The sequence below is a fragment of the Fundulus heteroclitus genome, chromosome 7 (assembly GCF_011125445.2).
Source record: "Fundulus heteroclitus isolate FHET01 chromosome 7, MU-UCD_Fhet_4.1, whole genome shotgun sequence".
NCBI classification, from domain to species: domain Eukaryota; kingdom Metazoa; phylum Chordata; class Actinopteri; order Cyprinodontiformes; family Fundulidae; genus Fundulus; species Fundulus heteroclitus.
The window spans coordinates 25436946-25455612 of record NC_046367.1 but is presented as its reverse complement, the minus strand read 5'-3'; the positions used below and the strand labels follow the sequence as shown (position 1 = coordinate 25455612).

Genomic DNA, 18667 nt, shown 5'->3' with positions numbered 1-18667 from the left:
ATGTTGCAGGAGGGATTTCAGGTGTTAATTTTGCTCTGGGCCAGAAATACAGCGAACAAAGAGGCAGCGCTCAGTCACTGTCAAAAGTCATTGCAGGAGCCGGAATGAAACGACCTGAGACACCAGAGGAAACAAATCATTACGGCCGGCAGACCGGGCAACGCAACCTGGTTTTGCTGGGGGGCAGTTTCGTCTGAGAGGGAAATCTTGTCAAACTCGAGCAATGTGACCATAAAACACGATCAAAGCCATTTAAAAAGCAAATTAGAAACAATTATATTCTCCTTTTCTCCTATTTTCTTAGAAAACAGGAGCGGGGGGGTGAAAAAAAAAAAAATCGGTGATTGAACAATTGCTTAATGGTGCTTGGAGGGATGTGCTAAAACGGTGCAACCGTCAGAGGAAATCACCTGTGGAGACCAGTCCAGACAGGTGACGACCCGATGCTTGGACCAGCGCTCGTCCATGAACTGCCTGTTGAGCGAAAGCTTCGCTCCAGCCTGAATTTCACTGGAGGAGAAAAGAAACGCCATAAAAATGGATTTAAAAAAAAAACTAAAAACACTTCAAATGAATAATTACAGCAATGCCCTCACCCCTCCTTCTCCTCCAGGTCGCGGCCGCTGTAGTCGAAGAAGATGTCCACGTGCTCAGAGAGCGCGCGCTCGATGATGCGAGTGCTCTGGTCGAAGAAGTGGGCAAACTCCTCGGAGTGGAGGATCTGGAGCTTCTCCTCCTCGGTCAGCTCGTGGGGGGGTGCTTTGACAAAAGAAACAAAAGCTTGATTGAAACGCTGGGAGGACGTGGAAAATAAAGGGAATTGCAAAAGTATAAAGAAATCTCTTGACTTTTGTCAAGTTAAAACCACAAACGTGAACGGGTTTTATTGGGATCATACGGGACAGACCGACACCATGTAGCACATAGTCATGGAAGAAGGACGGACAATTACATGGTTTCCAAATAAAAACATCAACCCAACAACTTTTTTGCCCAGTCTTCGTGGCAAAAAAGCTCAAAATCAGTTAGATTGGAGGTGAGAATCAGCGAAAAGCTAAAAGTTTTTCCACAGATTCTCTTTCAGATTTAGGTCTGGCCATTTGTTTAAGATCTTTTTGTTTTTGCTGAAAAGTAAAGCATAAGTCTCTTTTTTTCTTCCAGCCTCTAAGAGGCAATCCCCACACTTTGATGCTTCTCTGTGTTAATTACAACCAAGATGTCTTCCCATTCAGGCCAAAACGTACAACTTTAGTTTCATGAGACCAGGGAACCACGCGGCTTGAGGCGAACTGCAAAGAGGACTGCTTATGGCTTTCTAACAATAATATCACTGTAAAACTTGGCAAATAGTTACCCCGCTGCCAGACGCTCCCATCTGGGCCGTGGATCTCTGCAGCTCCTCCAGAGTAACAGTGTTTGCTTCACTAATTGATCCTCACGATACCTAGCCAGGGAAATAACTGGGTGGCCATGTCTTGCTTGGTTGGCAGCCATATTGTTTTCCTTTTCAGATGGACTGATCGGAGCTCTGAGAGAAGTTTGGATCTCATAATATTGTTTTAGAACCTAACTCCACTTTAAAACCCCTCACAGCGTCGTCTCTGACCCGCCTGCTGTGTTGGTCTCCATGATGCCGTTTGTTCTCTAATGTTCTCCAACAAACATCTGAGGTCCTCACAGAACAACTGGATCCATACTTAGTTAAATTAAATTACACTTCTAAAGGGATGCAGTTAATAGAATGTAAGATAAAGGGGACTCGATTAAATTCGACTTTTATGTCTTAGTTTATATTGGTTAATCACAAATTACACTGGAACGTCTGAAAGCCATTATAGTAACCAATGCGATGTGCTGCAAAATGATTATTTTGGTGCATCTGGAAAACTCCGAACAACTTCAGCAGACGTTTTAGCACAGCAGCGATCACTTGCAGCAAAGTACCTTCTTCCTCTACTTTCTGGTCCGGTTTCTCCGTTTCCTCCTCGACTACTGGTTGAACTGGAGCGGGCTCTTCCTCCTCTTCTTCCTCTGTGGATCAAAAAGCCATGTTTGATTAAAAAATAATATATAAAAAAAACTCACATCAATCACAGATTAAATGAGGCTGTGCAAACTTTATGGTCTAACATGTAAAACCCAAAAGGTTTGCGATTACCTGTTTTTGTCTGAATTACACATCACAGCAGCCTCTAAAATCAAAATAGAGTGGAAAACTTTATCAAAAGGAACGATTACGCCTCCCAACGGATGCTCCGTACAGCCTGGCCGCTTTATTCCGCACCTTCATTATTGTCGCCTTTTCAATAAAAAGCTCCGCCCTGCGATTACGGGGCGCAGCAATGGAGTGATTTTCTATCTCTGCCTTGCATTTGTTTGGTTTGTCAGCACTATGTTGCCTTTCAAAGAGGAACCTGCTCCTCTATAGCGGGGAAGTTTGTCGTTTGTATTAAAGGGACACGGCGCAGCGGGTGTCTTGTTGTCATAGGGACCCCTGTCTTTTTTTTCCCCAACTGTTAATGAGACACAATCCATTCAGAAAGGAGTCTGGCTGTCAGTGTAGCCGTTTCCTCTTGTGTCCCAGATGCGGGTTGCCCCCTTCTAGGCCACGGGGCAGAGGGTGAGGAGCAGCTGCCTCGGTCCATCCCTTTGGACTTGACCAGATGACGGCATGGTGCAAAAGCAGATGGCGATGCAGGGATTGTCTTGCTCTCTTCAGAGGTGGCATGGGGATGGCACAGAGGTTTTCCGCCTGGCCGCCTCGAGACAAGCCTCCCCCCCCCCTGAACGGCGAGCCTGCGCAATTACCGTCCCAGCGGGAGGTCCCGCAGCTCCTATTCAGGCTGGGAGAATGTACAAGAAAATACAGGCCACACCAGCTGGCAAACTGCACACAGGTTTCACCTCAAAGAAGACTAGCGTGATTCTTCCCAACGCATCTTCTCGGGATGGTATTAAAAAGGAAGGAGAAGAAACGCTTTCCTTCCCCAAAAAAAAAAAAAAAAAAAAGTGGGAAGTTCTTGCTTTGTTTCCACGAGCGCTTTCAGTTCATCCGAGATCACCGCACCACAACAAGAATTTCTTTCCCAGGGGGGATAATCTAAATGATAATGTCATCCGTCACTTGGTCCATAAAAGTGATTTAGCCCTTTTCTCAGACGGAGATTCGAGGGACGAAGGTTATTGGGAGCGCTGATGAGTTTACAGAATCGGGGTTGATGACACGAGCCATTTCCATGTGCAGCCATACCCTACTCCCAACAGGAGAAGGTTAAAATCTTTCCTTTCAAGGGCCTCAATCAGGCTTAAAGGAAAACAGTAATCACTGTCTTTCAGCTAGTCCCGGCCGTGCTCGTCAGCCCTTTCCCCGGCGAGGCAGCCGCAGCAATCAACCTGCCAGGCATTAGGAGCGGACAGACAATCTGAAAATAAAGGGTATAATGCACCTGCCAGCCAAAATGGCCATTTGGAGAAAAGCTAGTGATCCTGGTGACCCCGCTGGGGGGGGGGCGCGTGCGGGTGGGTGGGGGGCTGTAGCAGCGAGGGTGGGTGGGTTGCATTTAACAGAATTCACCCGGATCACCAATGTCCCATACGCTGACACCTCTCTCAAAGCAAGTCCAATTATGGCCTTTGTACCACTTAAGAAATAAAAGCTTTTTTTGGGAGGGAGGGGGTGTGTGTGGGGGGGGGGGGAGCAGGAACAGGGAGTGGAGGGGGGTGGAAAGAAAAAGGCAACCCCAAGTCAACAGATAATATATAAATGCAAACACGGCATGCGGCAAAGGACGAACAGAGCATCAAACAGCCGCTGTGTGCAGCTGTAGATGTCTTAGCAGCCCGGCTTCCACTTCAGCCTGTTGAAGGACTCAGAGACCAGGGATCTAAATTTTGTGGTCGATTTTGAATCTCTGGTTTTCGTAAAGCTTGGATTTATCGACACGGATTTCTCTGCGATAATGTAAGCAAATATAAGAACAGCACCAAAAGTATTGTATCTGGTTTACCCGCCCAGACTCACGTAGACTTTATATAGTTATGTAAATAAGTGCCCTAAAGTCGGGAAACATGTGTGACAGGTTCTAATGAATGTCCTTACACCCGGCTTCAACAACTGATTAACTTTCAGTCAAGTTATTGTAGCTAGCCAAACACAAACAGCAGGCTCTGTGAATGGTTGAATTGCTTTATTTGTCCCCCAGGGGGGAAACTGTGTTCCTCCAGAACCTTCATCTTACCTTTAGGGTTTCCAAAGAGGAGACATTTCTGAGTTCAGTGTGCTACATGCTAGCCTTACTGTTATCCTCTGAAAGACCCGCTCTCCCTGGCAGCCAGAATTCCCCCCACATGCGTCTGTGCGTGTCGTACAAACACACTTTCTTTTTAAATAGCTTCTTACATGTACAGTATGTGCTCCTCCCTCTCCCTTCATTTGACTGTTAGTGAAAAAAGCTACGCTGTGGTGGTGGTATGGTGCGGTCGAGGATGGAAATCAAGATCTGATTTTTGAGTTTGCAACCGGCCATGAGATCACCAGTCTGGGCCGATCAAGCTAAACAATTGTAATCCTGCGGACATTTGCCGATTTGTCAGTGCTTCTCCACTAAACACCAGTTGTTTTTTAGGCCCGTTTACACTACACCTAAAAACCGAGCCATGCCGAGACCAGTCCGAGCTTGGATCAGTTAACCGAGATAAGACGGCCGTTTACACACAAGAGTTATCTCGGTTATCTCGGTTCCTTGGTTGCTCCTCGCCTCCTAGTGACGATCTGCGGTACTGCTGCTCTCTGGAATTGAAGGCGGGACCGAGCAAATCAAAATGGCGGCGCCCGTAACATTCAGGATGTTATGGTTAGACAGAGTCGGCTTTTGGGACATGGATAAGACAAACAAACGTCTAATAGGGATTTACAGACGCAGGAAACAACAACAGACGCTGAGGTTCATAAGCAGAATCATCTCTGGAAACCGTGTGGCACGGTAAGGAAGCTAGTATTATTATGAATGTCTGAAATTTGTCTGAACGGAGTGTGAATCGGGACGTGCAGCCAGACACGCCGGAAAACCCGTGGACCGTCAGCTGACTGTAAGGGCATGACGCGGTCTGCTCATGCGCTCTTTATCAGATAACCGGGCCAGAAAAAAAAACAGGCCGAGACCTACTAGGGAACTGGTCTGCAGTTAGCGCGGTCCGGTTCAGTCTGCTGACCGTTTACACACAAGAGTTATCTCGGTTACCGAGATCGGACTGGTCTCGGCTCGGTTAAAAAAGTGTAGTGTAAACGGGCCTTTAAACTCTGTTTTTTGTACGCCACTAGTGGCTCGTTTTTTCACAGTAGGCTGACAAGAAATGGGGGTTTGAGAGAGAGGGAGGTGAGACATACAGCAAAAAAATCCTCAAAAAAACCCTACCAGTTTAATAACACAAACGTATGCTATTACTATTTTTTGTGAAAAAGTAAAGCAGTTTATCATAAGTGTATAACCTAAACCCTGTAAATGTGGGAGGGCCGAATTAGCTAAATTTTTTCCTTAAATTTAAGGAAAAAATAAATACCAGAATTAAACAGAGCACAGTAATAAAAATCATACAGTGAGAAAATTATTAAAAAAGGGAAAAATATGTTCTCCTCTAAATGCTCAGCTTCTCTACGATAGATATTTAAGCGCTACTAATCATCAAGTGCATAAAAGCTGACCACAGTTCCAAGTGGCACTCGAAACGAGCGCGCCTCTAAGGACTTTGTGATTAAAAGTTTTGACCTACCTCTAAATTCAAAGTGATTAAAACAATCACATTCAATTAAATATGAGATCTACAGAACTGCTCGACATACTCGTGTCCCTGACGAGTCGTTTGAAATGTGGTGCTGAACCAACCAGTCCCCCCCCCCCCCCCCCACCCATGGCGTCCAACAATATCTTGCTCCATAATTACAGCCTTTTATGGGAGAGCGCACGCTGGTGCAGTCTGGGAAGACTGCATCGGCGGCACCAATGTAGCGGACTGAAACAACACTTCCTTTACCACCAACCTCACGCGTATGAAGGAGATCAACAAATTAAAAATGGGGCTTTAAAATAGGTGGAAAAACTGTTAATTATGACACATTCCTGACTCTCTTTTTCCGTTTTTTGTCACCATCGTGTCGCCACAACTCATCCGGAGCTTCAGTATTTCAGTCCATAAATATTATATCAGCAGTGAGCATCAAAGTCTAGGGCATGAATGCATGACACTTTGATATAAATTAGCCGACCAAATATTGCATCAAAGCAGCCCCTGCAATGGCGACGATGGCCAACTGTGATTTGATACACCGAGCAGCTCTGACTGGAAGTGTTTGTTTTTTTTAACACGGATGCAATGAAAAGGGTTTAATCAGTTAGCTTTGGATTAATGCAGTTAAGTAGAAATGTCTGACTCAAGTCAGGATTTGCACCGTTCACATTCAGCAATCCAATTTGCTTAAATACGTCGCTTAATACAGGCTCTTTGTACTTTTTAAGTGTTGTTTTGTGGATTTAAATTCGCTGAAAGCGACACATCCTTGTTCAGGCCTCTTCTTTTAACTCGATATATACTTTGATGATAGGGAGTTATTCATCTGGTCCCCTCCACTGCATGCTAGCACAACTAATCAGAAGTCTATTGTGGGGAAAAAAAATCAGAGATACTTTAGCCCAACAGGGTAGAGATATACCAGTTATTCCCCTGGTGACCAAAATCGTTCAATTTTCAGCCTGACCAGATTTCTGGACCAGCGACCAGCTGATTTTATTTATTTATTTCATAGCTGGATGAATATTTTGTGCTCGTATTAGCACATCTTAGCAGGGGAGTGTTAACTGAGTAAAGTACAGTTCGGATCAGCTCTTTCTTATGTCTGCAAGGTATTTTAAACGCTTATTAGAGAAAGCACTATGGGTTTAAGAAGCTACTTATGGCAAATGGTTTCTTTTAAGGAGGCCTGTCTGCTGCTCACTTAACTGCTCGGTAACCTTTAAGCTGACATTTTAACTTAATGTATAAACTGCCTCTGAGACAAGTGAAACGTTTAAATTCAGCTTCTCTCACGGAGTGAGATGTGAACAAGATATGTGAGTTTTAGGTCACCATGCTGTAATTTGACATGAGTTTGTGGACAATAACGGTGATGATAATAATTTTATTTCATTCAAGACATGATACTGTAAATAGAAAAGGTTTTTTTCTCCCCCTATAAGATGCTGGACTCTGCTGCTAATTAATTAAAATTAGTGTCTAAGAAAAGATAAAAGATAATGAGAAAAAGTATTGGTTTTTAAGCTTGGTATTTTTTCTTTTAAATACAGTAAAAGCCTAAATTATCCAAATCCACGGGCAGATGTAGGTTTAAAAGCAATCTCTCAATTTTACCAACATGTTTCTTCTGACTGGGGTTAATATTAAAATTTTTGGAGTGGCCGCACCAGAGTCCAGACTTGAATGTGTGGAGGGATCTACAGATCAGGGTGATGGCAAAGAGTGCTTCCGATCCCAAACAGCTGGTGCTTATCAACTAAGATGAATTGTCATAAAACAAACATGGAATAACAATGAAGACTTTTCCATCACTGGATGTGACGGCAGCTGTAAGATCGCTCCACCAACGTGGGAGTGTAGCCCGGACTGCTCCAACCCCCCACAAACAAAGACGTTGTAATGGTGGTGATAGTGAAGCTCACAGCGTTAAAAGATGCATTTTTGCCTTATCTGCCAACGTTAAGGCAAAAAGAGCAGGGGACAAATATTACCAACGAGTTGCGAATCATGTCAGTGAAGGTATTTCAAGGTAACTACGGACAAATCGATGTTAAAGCCCAAGTAAAATAGCAAACTTATACCCATATTATTGTGACTTAAAATTCTTACTGCAGACTGCAGTAGATGTTTTCTTGCTGCCATGGCAGGAATTTACAGAGATATCCTGCACTAGGAGTGCAAATTTTACTTTACATATTAAAGGCTTTATGCAAAATCCGTGTCCTGGTAACCGCTCATAGCTGACAACAAAAAAACTCAGGCAACCAGAAGTTGCACCGTTATCCAAACCACATAAAACACAGGAGAACTACAGCTAAGCATTACCCTTTGATTTAATCATGTTTATGAACAAAAATGTAGTTACCTTCATACCGACGAACATGCAGTAGCTCCCTGCTGTGTTCAGCTGTTCATGAGGTCGGTCGGCTGTATACCGATCTTTTACATTTTACTAGACTCTTTTTAGGTTTAGGGAAAGGAAGACACTCTCTCTAAATGTTCAGGATAACGCGTGCCTGAATTGTACTTTCCCTATTAACAACTTTTAATCATTGTTATCGATGTTTTTTTTTTTTTTAACATAATCACTCTGACTGCAATGCTTTTGTAATGTAACATCCTGGGATCTGGTCGGAGGTTAAGAGGGAGCAGTTCCTGCAGGTAAGGGCCGTTTTAATTTGGAACAAATTGAGATTGCTGATTGATCGGTTACTGACAGGCGGCGTCGCGTCATTTACTAAAAGTACGAATAATTTTCCACATCAGATTCCACATTAAAACTTAAGTAAAACTGATTTTTCTTTCAAAACTTGTAAATCACATATTAAATCAAAACATGTCAAGGGTATGAATAATTTGGGGCTTTACAGTAGTAATACCCTGAAAGTTGAATTATTATTATTATATCATTAGGGGGTCATTAGGGGTGCAAATCCCCAGCTTTGGTAAATGGTAAATAGCTTGTACTTGTATATTGCTTTATCAAGTAGACGACCCCAAAGCGCTTTACACTAAAGTCATTCACCCACATATTCACACCCTGATGGTGGTGAGCTACGTTAGTAGTCACAGCTGCCCTGGAGCAGACAGAGAGGAGCGAGGCTGCCATAAATCTCCACCACCGGGTTCATCACAATACGATGTTATATAGATTTGTTTGGATGATGATAGGACGGTCTGTTACGATACGATTTCCATTAAATTCAATTCACAATCACAATCGATATGATAGGATATCCTCAGCTCATCTAACACAATTATTTAAATTGATATAAACTTAAATATAAAAAAAATAAAATAAAAATAGGGTTTGACCATTTTATTTCTAAGCTCTTACAGGCATCAGACATTTAAATTGAAAACATAAAAAGTATAAAAAGAAATAATAATAAATATTTTGTCTTGAGAATTTCAAAATAAAGGTGCATTTTAAAAATTACAATATGGGTCAATGTTTTCATTTTGTATTGCTGTAATTGGATCACTAATCAACCAATCAGAAGAATTGTGGTCTGTACTGTCAGACGGAGGAGGAACAGAGTGTCTTAGGCCCCAAAAAAAGTAGCTTTTGTTTGATATTAACTGAATAAAACAAGATTTTAGGGAAGATTAAGACGTGGATTGCTTAGCAACTCTTTCTTGCAGCATCAGCAAAAGCTTTCGAAAAACAAATAAAAAAATAAAAACAAAGGGAAATTAGATGGCATTCATCCTGATTGCTCATTGTTTTTGTGTTTTTTCTTTTAAAAGCGTGAATAAAGCTGCCGATCTCGAAGCCTCGGCCTGTTCTTCCCGGGATGTCATGCCTACGCAGTGGGAACCCTCAACCTGCCTCAGCCAGGGCGCGATAGCCGCTCCCGCTAATGCCACCGCCTGCTGACCTTGAGAGTGCGGCGCCGCTGCCTCCTTTCCACAACACGATAAATCACTCAATCAGAAAGCAGGCCAGACGCCACCCCGCGCATCACAAATGTGGCAAACGGGAGCAAGCTGGGGAGGCCTCGACGTCTCATCGAGCGCCAGAAGTGATGGTGTGAAAACGCACAATGTCACTGAGTGCGTTTTGTTATGTGCCTGTTCGGTGAAGGGAGAAGACAGGGGAAGCGAAGGAGTTGATGAAATGATTACATAGTGGCAGAGAGGGGAAGGGGGGCTCTGTGTTGAACAGCTGGCAGAGAGCAGCGTTGTTTAACACAGTTTCACCGCACCCAGTGAAGGCCGGAGAAATAAGGGGCAAAAAAAAGATGCTCTTCATCCTTCACTGCTTTGGTTTGTAGTCACCCGCCCCTCCCAAAGCAACAAAAAATAAAAAAAAATTAAAAAAGAGCTTGACCTTAATCACCCAGCATGTCATCTCTGAATTTTCCACACATCTTTACAATGTTTAAAACCCTAACCAATCTTTCGTGGACGCTGAAAACACGCGTTAACCGATGCAAACCGAGAGAGACAAACTCCTCCTGTAGCTTAAAGCGAAGGTTCAAAACCAGAATCCCCATCAGGATGTCAGAGAAGCATGTCGCTGCAAAAAAAAATCAGCCAAGAACAAGGAGCTCGACTGGGAGTTTTGCATATTTAATACCACATGTGCTCAACATGTGGATTTCAGCACAAATATTCTGTTTGTCCACCCACATGAAAGCTTCGGAGCAGCAATTACATACGTATCAACACGCTTCAGAGGCAATGAGCAGCCGAACGCACGGCGCTTCATATCTTCCGCTCCAATCGCATTTCTCCTTCCTGTCACTGGTTTTCTCATCCTGCTCGTTAATTAGACCAAAGCCGAGCTGCTTGTGGGGTTCAGAGGAGCAGAGCTTGTCTGAACTGAATCTCTGCCCTGACTTCTTGTGTTCCCCGGGCCTCATTTTTCCTCACTTTCATCTCAGGGCTTTGTAAAGGATTTTCCACGCGTCATTCATTTCCCCTTTACCCTCAACTGTTCCACTTACAGACCCCCCCTCCCCCAAAATAAATTTTTTTAAATAATAATACATATCTTTATGAGACAACAGGAGCTCCAATTTAAATCATTTTGATGAACATCTTGCTGTCAAAACATAATTTATGTGTGGAGTATCACAGAGCAGTCGGCTAGTAACCAGAACTGGATGATCTTCAGCTCAACAGCCCCTGACCGATAACTTCCAAGTTAAATATGTAAAATCTTTTCCCTACATGACTGAAGACAACATCCCTAAAGCCTACTAGGTGACAGTAACAACAACAGTCAGTCCTTAAGTCCTTCTAGTGGGAATAAGACCCAACAGTGACCATTTTGAGCAGCACTGAAATGCTTAAAAGGAAATGAGAGGAAGCCAGGGGATGCAATGGAGACATCTGTGCTTAATTCAGGCTGTGAGAGAGAGCACAACTTTCAGCGGATAACAGAAAGGCTTAAGAGTAGATAACTTTTGAGATTAAGCAAAGATCTAAATCCTCTAGGTGACGCAGAAGGAGACTGCTGTTTTAGTAATGCTACATCTGTGTTAATTGCTAACATAGGACCGAGAAGACATTTTAGCTATTTTTCTTTTCACATCAACTCTGTAATCATTGTCTTAGTTTCAAAATAACAGTAAAACCTTGTTTTTCAGTGACTGCTCTCTCACACAGTGTGACATCACCCCTGATTCGAATAGGTCTGCAAGATAAAAGGAAAATTTAATTTCTTTACTATTGTTTAATATTGCAATTAACTCACATTTTTCTCCCTCGTCTTTCTTTCCCACCCTGTCATGACCCATGAGCTTTAATATCTCAGTAAAAGACTCCTGAAAAACAACCCCACACCATAATCCTCCCTTCACCAAACTTTCCACTTGGCACAATGGAGTCAGAAAAGTACCGTTTTCCTGGCAACCGTCAAACCCAGACTCGTCCATCAGATTTCCACGCCACCCCTTCTCGGGAGTCCAATGGCGCCGTGCTTTACACCACTGCATCCGACTCTTTACATTGCACTTGCTGATGTATGACTTGGATGCAGCTGCTCGGCCATGGAAACCCATTCCAAGAAGCTCTCTGGGCACGGTTCTTGAGCTAATCTGAGAGTGACCCGTTCTTTCTGCACGCCTGGTGCTTGATTTTATACACCTGTGGCTGTGGAATGGCCATAGGTGGATTTAGATTAATGCCCACATCTGATGTATATCTTTAATTGCTCACCACGAGTGGAAGGAAAATTATGTGATGGTGCAAAAAGAAAACTAGCAAATGGGATTAGTTGCAATCAACATAGTCATAACAACAATTTTTAAAATTATAGATAGATAGATAGATAGATAGATAGATAGATAGATAGATAGATAGATAGATAGATAGATAGATAGATAGATAGATAGATAGATAGATAGATAGATAGATAGATAGATAGATAGATAGATAGATAGATAGATTGGAATTGGTTAGAAATTTGTACAAATCTGTAGGGAAAAAAACACAAAAATCAACAATCTAATCAGTATCTCAGTTTTATTGCAAGGGAAAAAAGCAAATAATTGAGTCACCTTCTTTAGCCTGGGTCGGGGCTGGTGTCTGAGTCTCCTTCGTGTAGGACACCGTTTCACGAGGCGGGAAGTCCACCTGTGTGACTTTGGCCATTCCCAGTTTTGGAGTCACACGCCTATAAAGCACACAATAACTCAAACTCTGCACCTCATAACAACTTTAACCATCCTCAATATATTTCTGGAACAATTCACACCTCACCCAGAGGAACTCTTCAGCTGATCTAAAATTATTAGTTTTTCTCGGTGCGGCGAAAACAATTGATTCGTTTACAGAATATTTGCAATTCCTAATCTGATCTTTTCAACATGCACGACATCACTGTTTCTCCTGGACTGAATCGACTTAATGACTCTCAGAGCTAAAGTAATCATGCCAAAAGATTGAGAGAAAGGAAAATGACCAGGAAAGGAGAGAAGAGAGTGTCCAGTACCCCAGCTCAGAATCAGAGTGAAGTTGAAGAGTGGACGGGTCTGAGTCCCAGTGCAGAGTCCTGATTAGTGTCACAGCAACAAGGCAGCATTAGTGACAGACAAGCGAGCACAAATGAGGAGAACAGATAAAGTTAGCGTCATGGTCCAGAACATGCCGGGAGGAACGGTCAGAAAAACTGTTCAATTTAAACTGCTCTAAACACCGAATTAAGATTGAATTTTGCCAACACAGAAATTGAACAATCTGCCCAAGCTTTTGCCACGCCAAAGGCTCTGAGCGTGGTGTAGTCAGCAAGGTGGCGATGGTGGGGAGGGGAGGCCTCCAGAGAGAAAACATGACCTCCATGTGTGTAGGAAATGGACATGCTGGTGAGGGAAATGAGTCAACACGTAGGGGGAACAGCTCTCTGGGCCTGGTGGGACACTGGGGGAGCTTGAATTTCAGCCCAGGGAAGGAGGCTCTAATTAGAGGTTAAGAAGTCCCCCAGGCGTCGCAGCAGCCCCGCTGTTTCATTGTTAATTTGGGAGCGTTCTAATTCGGTGGCACATAAAAGAAATAAACATGTCCTCGGTTGGCATAAATTTGTCATCACTCACTGCGGCCGTGGCCGACCTAATCTGAGTTTAAGCTCAGCTGCGGGCTTTGCTGGCATCTGTAACCTTTATGTTGCAGTAAAACGCAGCAACGGGCACATAAAAGCGAAACAGACAAACTCACAACGCACCTCAGCATATTTACAGCAAAAACACATCTGCAGTTTAAGCTGCGCAAAAAGGCAACATGCATCTGTTATATGTCATAGCAGGAGGGGAGGGGGGGGAAACTAAAACTTTTATAAGAGATGCATTAAAGTCGTAAGCATCTAGAATTTGCTTTAGGTAGGAAATATCTTCCCTAAATAGGGAGGCATGGATGATCTCCACACTTGTAAACCCCTGTGCTGCGGTTTGGACTCTTGCTGAGGGATTCTTGGGTGTGTTTGTGTACCTGGGTCCCACGGCTCCATCAGAGTCCTGGCTGCCTGCTTCGCTGGGAGTTCCTGCTGATTTGGCAGTAGGAGACGTGGGAGGAGGGACTACTGAAGAGAAAGAGACAGAAAAAAAGGTCGGTAAAGCTAAACTGTTCACGACTCAACAGCAGAAATACACAAATGGGTTGTCGTCACGTTTTTTTTTTTTTCTTTAAAAAAAGCAAGCTAGCAAATCTTGGAAGAAAAGTTTCTGACATGAGCAAATGTAAAGAGCGCATGTGCCGTTTATGAAACGTTGACTTAAGCAGGAAAGTGTAACGCATGAATCTGCAAAAACTGTACCTCGATTAAATACAAACATTCAAATACTTTAAAAAAAAAACACATCTAAACTAAACTACACTATTTTAAAAACAACAGTGGTGCTGTTGCTTCCAGGCTTGCAAAGACGTTTCAGGATCAGATTTTCAATGGATCTCTTCTGCCACCTGCTGGTCATGTGGGCTCACTGCTCTGAGATTTTGCACAAAGGCGCAGAAACCTGTAACAAAACCAACTTTGTTTTAGAAATATTTTTAATGGGAATTTCTCCCAGATCAGGGGCCAGCCTTCACAGTGGCACTTAATAACTTTGAATAGAAGATGATATATGATGAAGAAAATGTTATAATTAGCAGTTCCTCTATGGGGTTTCTGCAATGTCGCATCCAATTTCCACTACTGAATAACTAAAGGGATTTTTATTTTTTCAGTCCTTTTTTGCAATTCAGCCAAAAACAGTTTTTCTTTATTTTTCATAAATATGGAATGAGGAAAAGTTTCATTCCCAATAATAAACGATAAAACAATTTCTACACAGTATGCATAAAACTTAAGTTATCTTTTGTTCCTGAGGTTCAAGGTTATGCAGTTCTATGTCGCTGTTTAAGAAGCAAAACCATCTCTTTTAACTGTAAAGGTTGTCAAATTTGTTTCCATACTGACATTTGAGTAATCTATTAAAGCCTAGGGTTAGAAATCCACAAGACCAATTTAAAACCCGGATCTGAGAAGGTCTACAGCCTGCAAAGCAGCAAACCTGCCCTTTTATTGGTTCAGAGATTTACCGTCTCTTTTGCAAGGGTGCCATGTGAACGTTTGCCAGCGAAATGCAGAGCTTCTAAATTTGAAACAATAAAACTGTAAAGTTGTAAATCAGCAAGGTTAGAAGCAAAACATTTCTATGACTGATGCACGGAGCACCAATTACGTAAAACACTGGGACCCAGCGGTCGGTCACCTAGATATTACAGTTAAATATGTTCAATTAGACCGGCTCCCTGAGTTTCAGATCAGTTTGCAGTTAAACTGAAACTATTTGAACAGCTAGTGAACATGAGGTACCATGAAGAGAGCATCATCAATTATGATACATAAATAGTCGTATTGAAGGACCTGTTCAATCTGAGTGCCTTTAAAAAGTGTGATTACTGAAATATGAAATAAATTTGTTTTTGAGCTTGAGAACGACATCAGCCTGGGTTTATCTGCATTGAAAGGCAAACTATTTAAGCTATTTAAGTTATTTTTGGTTCTTTTCCAGAATGCATGCCCGTTGAGCACAACATTTGAGGATCAAAGATTTAAAGGTTATGAATAAGTTTATTTATTTAGCTTCCCTAATGACCAAAAACTATTAAAAAAAAAAGCATCCCAGCAGTTACTTTTGCACAGTCTAGCGTGAGTCAAATGTAAACATACCAACTGCAGCATCTGGTGTTATCCCCACACTTTGCAGGAGAGCCTCAGCTTCTCGTCTTTTCTTCTCCAGGTCAGAGTCCGCCTGCTGGATCGAAGCTTCTTTCAGCTGTTGGTCCGCCTGGGAAAAGAGAAACATCGAACATTAGGGGCAATTGTTAGGTTACATTCAGTCTACTCTTAGACAAAAACGACGCACACAGAGCCACGTTTCTGATTCCTTGCTCTAAAGGAAGAGCATAATCTCATTCAAATTCTAATGTAAATGACAGCGATTACCTGCTTGATTTAGACTAAGCGCTTCAGGCAAGGAACTCACAGGTGTCGCAGAAAAAGGCAAATGCAACAGGACAGAAGATGAGGCTGTTAAAATAATCTTTATCTCAATATAATCAACACTAAAACAAGAAAATATTCAAAGTTATCAATTTGTGTCAAAATCTATATAAACTGTCCGAATGGTTGCTCTTCTTATTAACGCAGCGCTGCAAAATGACAGATTGTTGAACTCGAGAAACTTCGCTTTGTTCCGTTTGTCAAATTTGCAGCATTCGCATTGCTCAAAATGTGTCGGTCACATTTCTGACTGTTAATTTGCTCCTGATGGCACCATTACATAGGAGCAAAATGTATTTATCAACATTTTTACAATAACCGCAGCAAATCTGGACTGAATCCACTGAAGCATATTTGATCCACGATGGTTTTGGTGGCCGCTGTGCCAGGCAGAGCTGTCATTTTGTCGCAATTTAGCCAAATGTGCCAAAACCGTGCGAATCTGTTATTGACGTCATCAAAGGGAATCTCGTCAAAAAGAGGCGATTTCCATTGTGGGACTCTTTCTGCCTCTGACAGAGCCTTTGGTCACAACAACTAGGCTGTTTTTCATCAACTGTATCCGGAGCAGTTCGTCAAGTGAACTGTGCTTAAAGCATGGAGGTTTAAATGGCATCTTCTGTCTCTAGAATGCAGTAAAACCAATAATATTTGTTAGAAAACTAAATTTTGCAACTTTTTTAGAAACATTTAGGTAAACTATGGTACTGAAAATCATAGAGATAGAGACCAAACCATCAGATAGATTTTTTTAGTAATAACTTTAGGTTTGTAATTTTAGCATTGTGACAACCCTAGTGGAGAAAGAATGACTTATGAAGATTTGAACATTTTCCATAATTTCTTTCACATACCCATGTTGTGTAAATGTTGAAACATAAGAGGAAGAAGTGCATTTAAAATCCCAACATGTATTTTGTAAATTTCAGAAAGAGACAACGAAAAGAGTTTAATATATGCTCCCATTTGACTTATTTTGATCCAATGTCAAACTAGGACAAATGTTTGTGTGTGAATGTGTACGCACCTTCTTGCGCTCCTCTTCCTTCCTTCTTTTCTCCTCCCTGATTTGTGCCAACCGCTGTTTCTTCCTTTCGAGCTCCGCTTTCAGCTCACTTTTGTCAGACATGTTTACGCTGTAAAAACAAAAACAATACAATTATCTTAACTTATACTTTGAAAAACATGTTTAATATAAAAATTTATATATGATAACACTCAACGCTGAAGAGAACCAGTTAAGCACACTAGTGCCTTGGAAAAAGTATCATTAACATCTGTTCTCTGAGAAACCTCCATCAGAAAATCCATCAGCCAACAGATGGTGCCAAAGTCTCCTGGCCAGGATGTGGGGCTGCGTGTAATTGAAGGCTGGAGGAAAGTCAATAGGGGTGTTTTTGTGCCCTCTAGATGCCAAACACCAAAATTCAAAAGTATAGCAGTAGCATCATCCACATACATTTTTTTTTTTTTATGTCACAAACTGGGGCTGTGCGATAAATCAATTAATTTGAATTTGTAACTCCTTAAGATATCATTTTGGAAAATTTAGTTGTTTTTTTTTTTGCCTGGGCTTCCATGAAACTTTGCACTAAAGCAATGTATTATACCCATCTCTATCATACATACATTCATAAACACACCTTCTATAATCAAATTATATGAAAAATTTAGTTTTCTTTAAAAACCTAATAACTATTTGTTTACTTCTTCCTCAAAATATCTAATAAATTAACCTTTTCCTTAATAATTTCAAATTATCTCCTCATATATCTTCTCTCTTTCATATTTATAACATTCTAATATAACATGTTCTATTGTTTCATATTTTCCACAGTAATCACATTTGCCAGTAGTATGCTTTTGAATTTTAAAAAGTGTATAATTAAGTCCTGTATGCCTAAATCCTAACCTTGTTATCACTCTCTCCTCCTTTCTATTTCGTCATTCGTTCCGTCTTCCTCCTATCTTCTGAATTTTATAAAACCATCTTCCTGTATTTCCTTCTTCCCACCTTTTTTGCCATTTTTCTTTAATAATACTCTTTCCCTCATATTTACTTGTTTTAACTGTAAAACTAATAGTATTTTGAATTGCCCTCTTTGCCATTTTATCTGCCCTCTCATTGTAAATGCTAACGTAGCACAAAGTTTAAAAGGAGTTATACCAATAAATATAAATCAAAGCAGCATTAAACATAACTTGCAACAAGATCCGGGGTTGCTGTCACTGTCCACTCATTGTCTGTAGGCTAACAGAGCCCCACCCTAAAGCTACTGTGTTTCCGTACCATGTTAGTTTAAAACATGGTTTGGCTGTTTTTTTATCACCTACAAAAACGTTGTAGTATAAATATAACCCCCCACAGCTGTTAAACTTTATAGCCAACCAATTAAGTGTTGAAATGGAAAGAAAAACGCCAGCATCCAACCGGCCTGTATGCTGCTGCTAGCATTAGCCTTCCTTGTTTAACAGAATTCACCATGTAGCAACCTTAGCCGTCCTTTTTTTTTAAATCAACAATGAGTCATGTATGAAATTACATGAACCTTTTTAATGGGATGTATCAATAATGTTCAGTTTTTGGTGCAACGAAAAACGTGAAAGTTTAACCAACCGAAATATTTAGAAACCGAGTTAGCTTAGCTGCTAGCTAACCGGTAGAGACGTTGCTGACCATTGGCCGAAAAGGAGACCAGTTTAGATTCAAACACTGCTGGGGAAAGTGCAATGTTTGGTGACGTGTGTTACAATTATCACAATAGTAAAACTTGGATCACAAACCTTGAAACAAGCTTCCAACTTGACCACCAAATCTACAATATAAACAAAACAAACGCGCTGCCAACTCAACTACGGGTACCGTAAAGGTCCAAACCAGAAATAATCAAG

General features: G+C 41.6%; 1 protein-coding gene across 3 annotated transcripts in view; it reads right to left on the bottom strand.

Annotated features, from left to right (window-relative positions):
• Window positions 1–18667, bottom strand: part of dync1i2a (dynein, cytoplasmic 1, intermediate chain 2a) — a 27715-nt gene extending 9048 nt beyond the window's left edge. Inside the window, exons 1-9 of one of the 3 annotated variants that reach the window (XM_036139283.1) lie at window positions 18560–18667; window positions 16803–16911; window positions 15443–15560; window positions 13720–13810; window positions 12701–12790; window positions 12297–12412; window positions 1945–2031; window positions 597–759; window positions 411–510 (exon numbers count right to left, since the gene is read on the bottom strand). In XM_036139283.1, the coding sequence (XP_035995176.1) occupies window positions 411–510; window positions 597–759; window positions 1945–2031; window positions 12297–12412; window positions 12701–12790; window positions 13720–13810; window positions 15443–15560; window positions 16803–16904 (867 nt within the window). In that variant the 5' untranslated portion in view covers window positions 16905–16911; window positions 18560–18667. The remainder of the gene's footprint in view (window positions 1–410; window positions 511–596; window positions 760–1944; window positions 2032–12296; window positions 12413–12700; window positions 12791–13719; window positions 13811–15442; window positions 15561–16802; window positions 16912–18559) is intronic. The other 2 variants (XM_036139284.1, XM_036139285.1) reach the window with 2 other exon arrangements.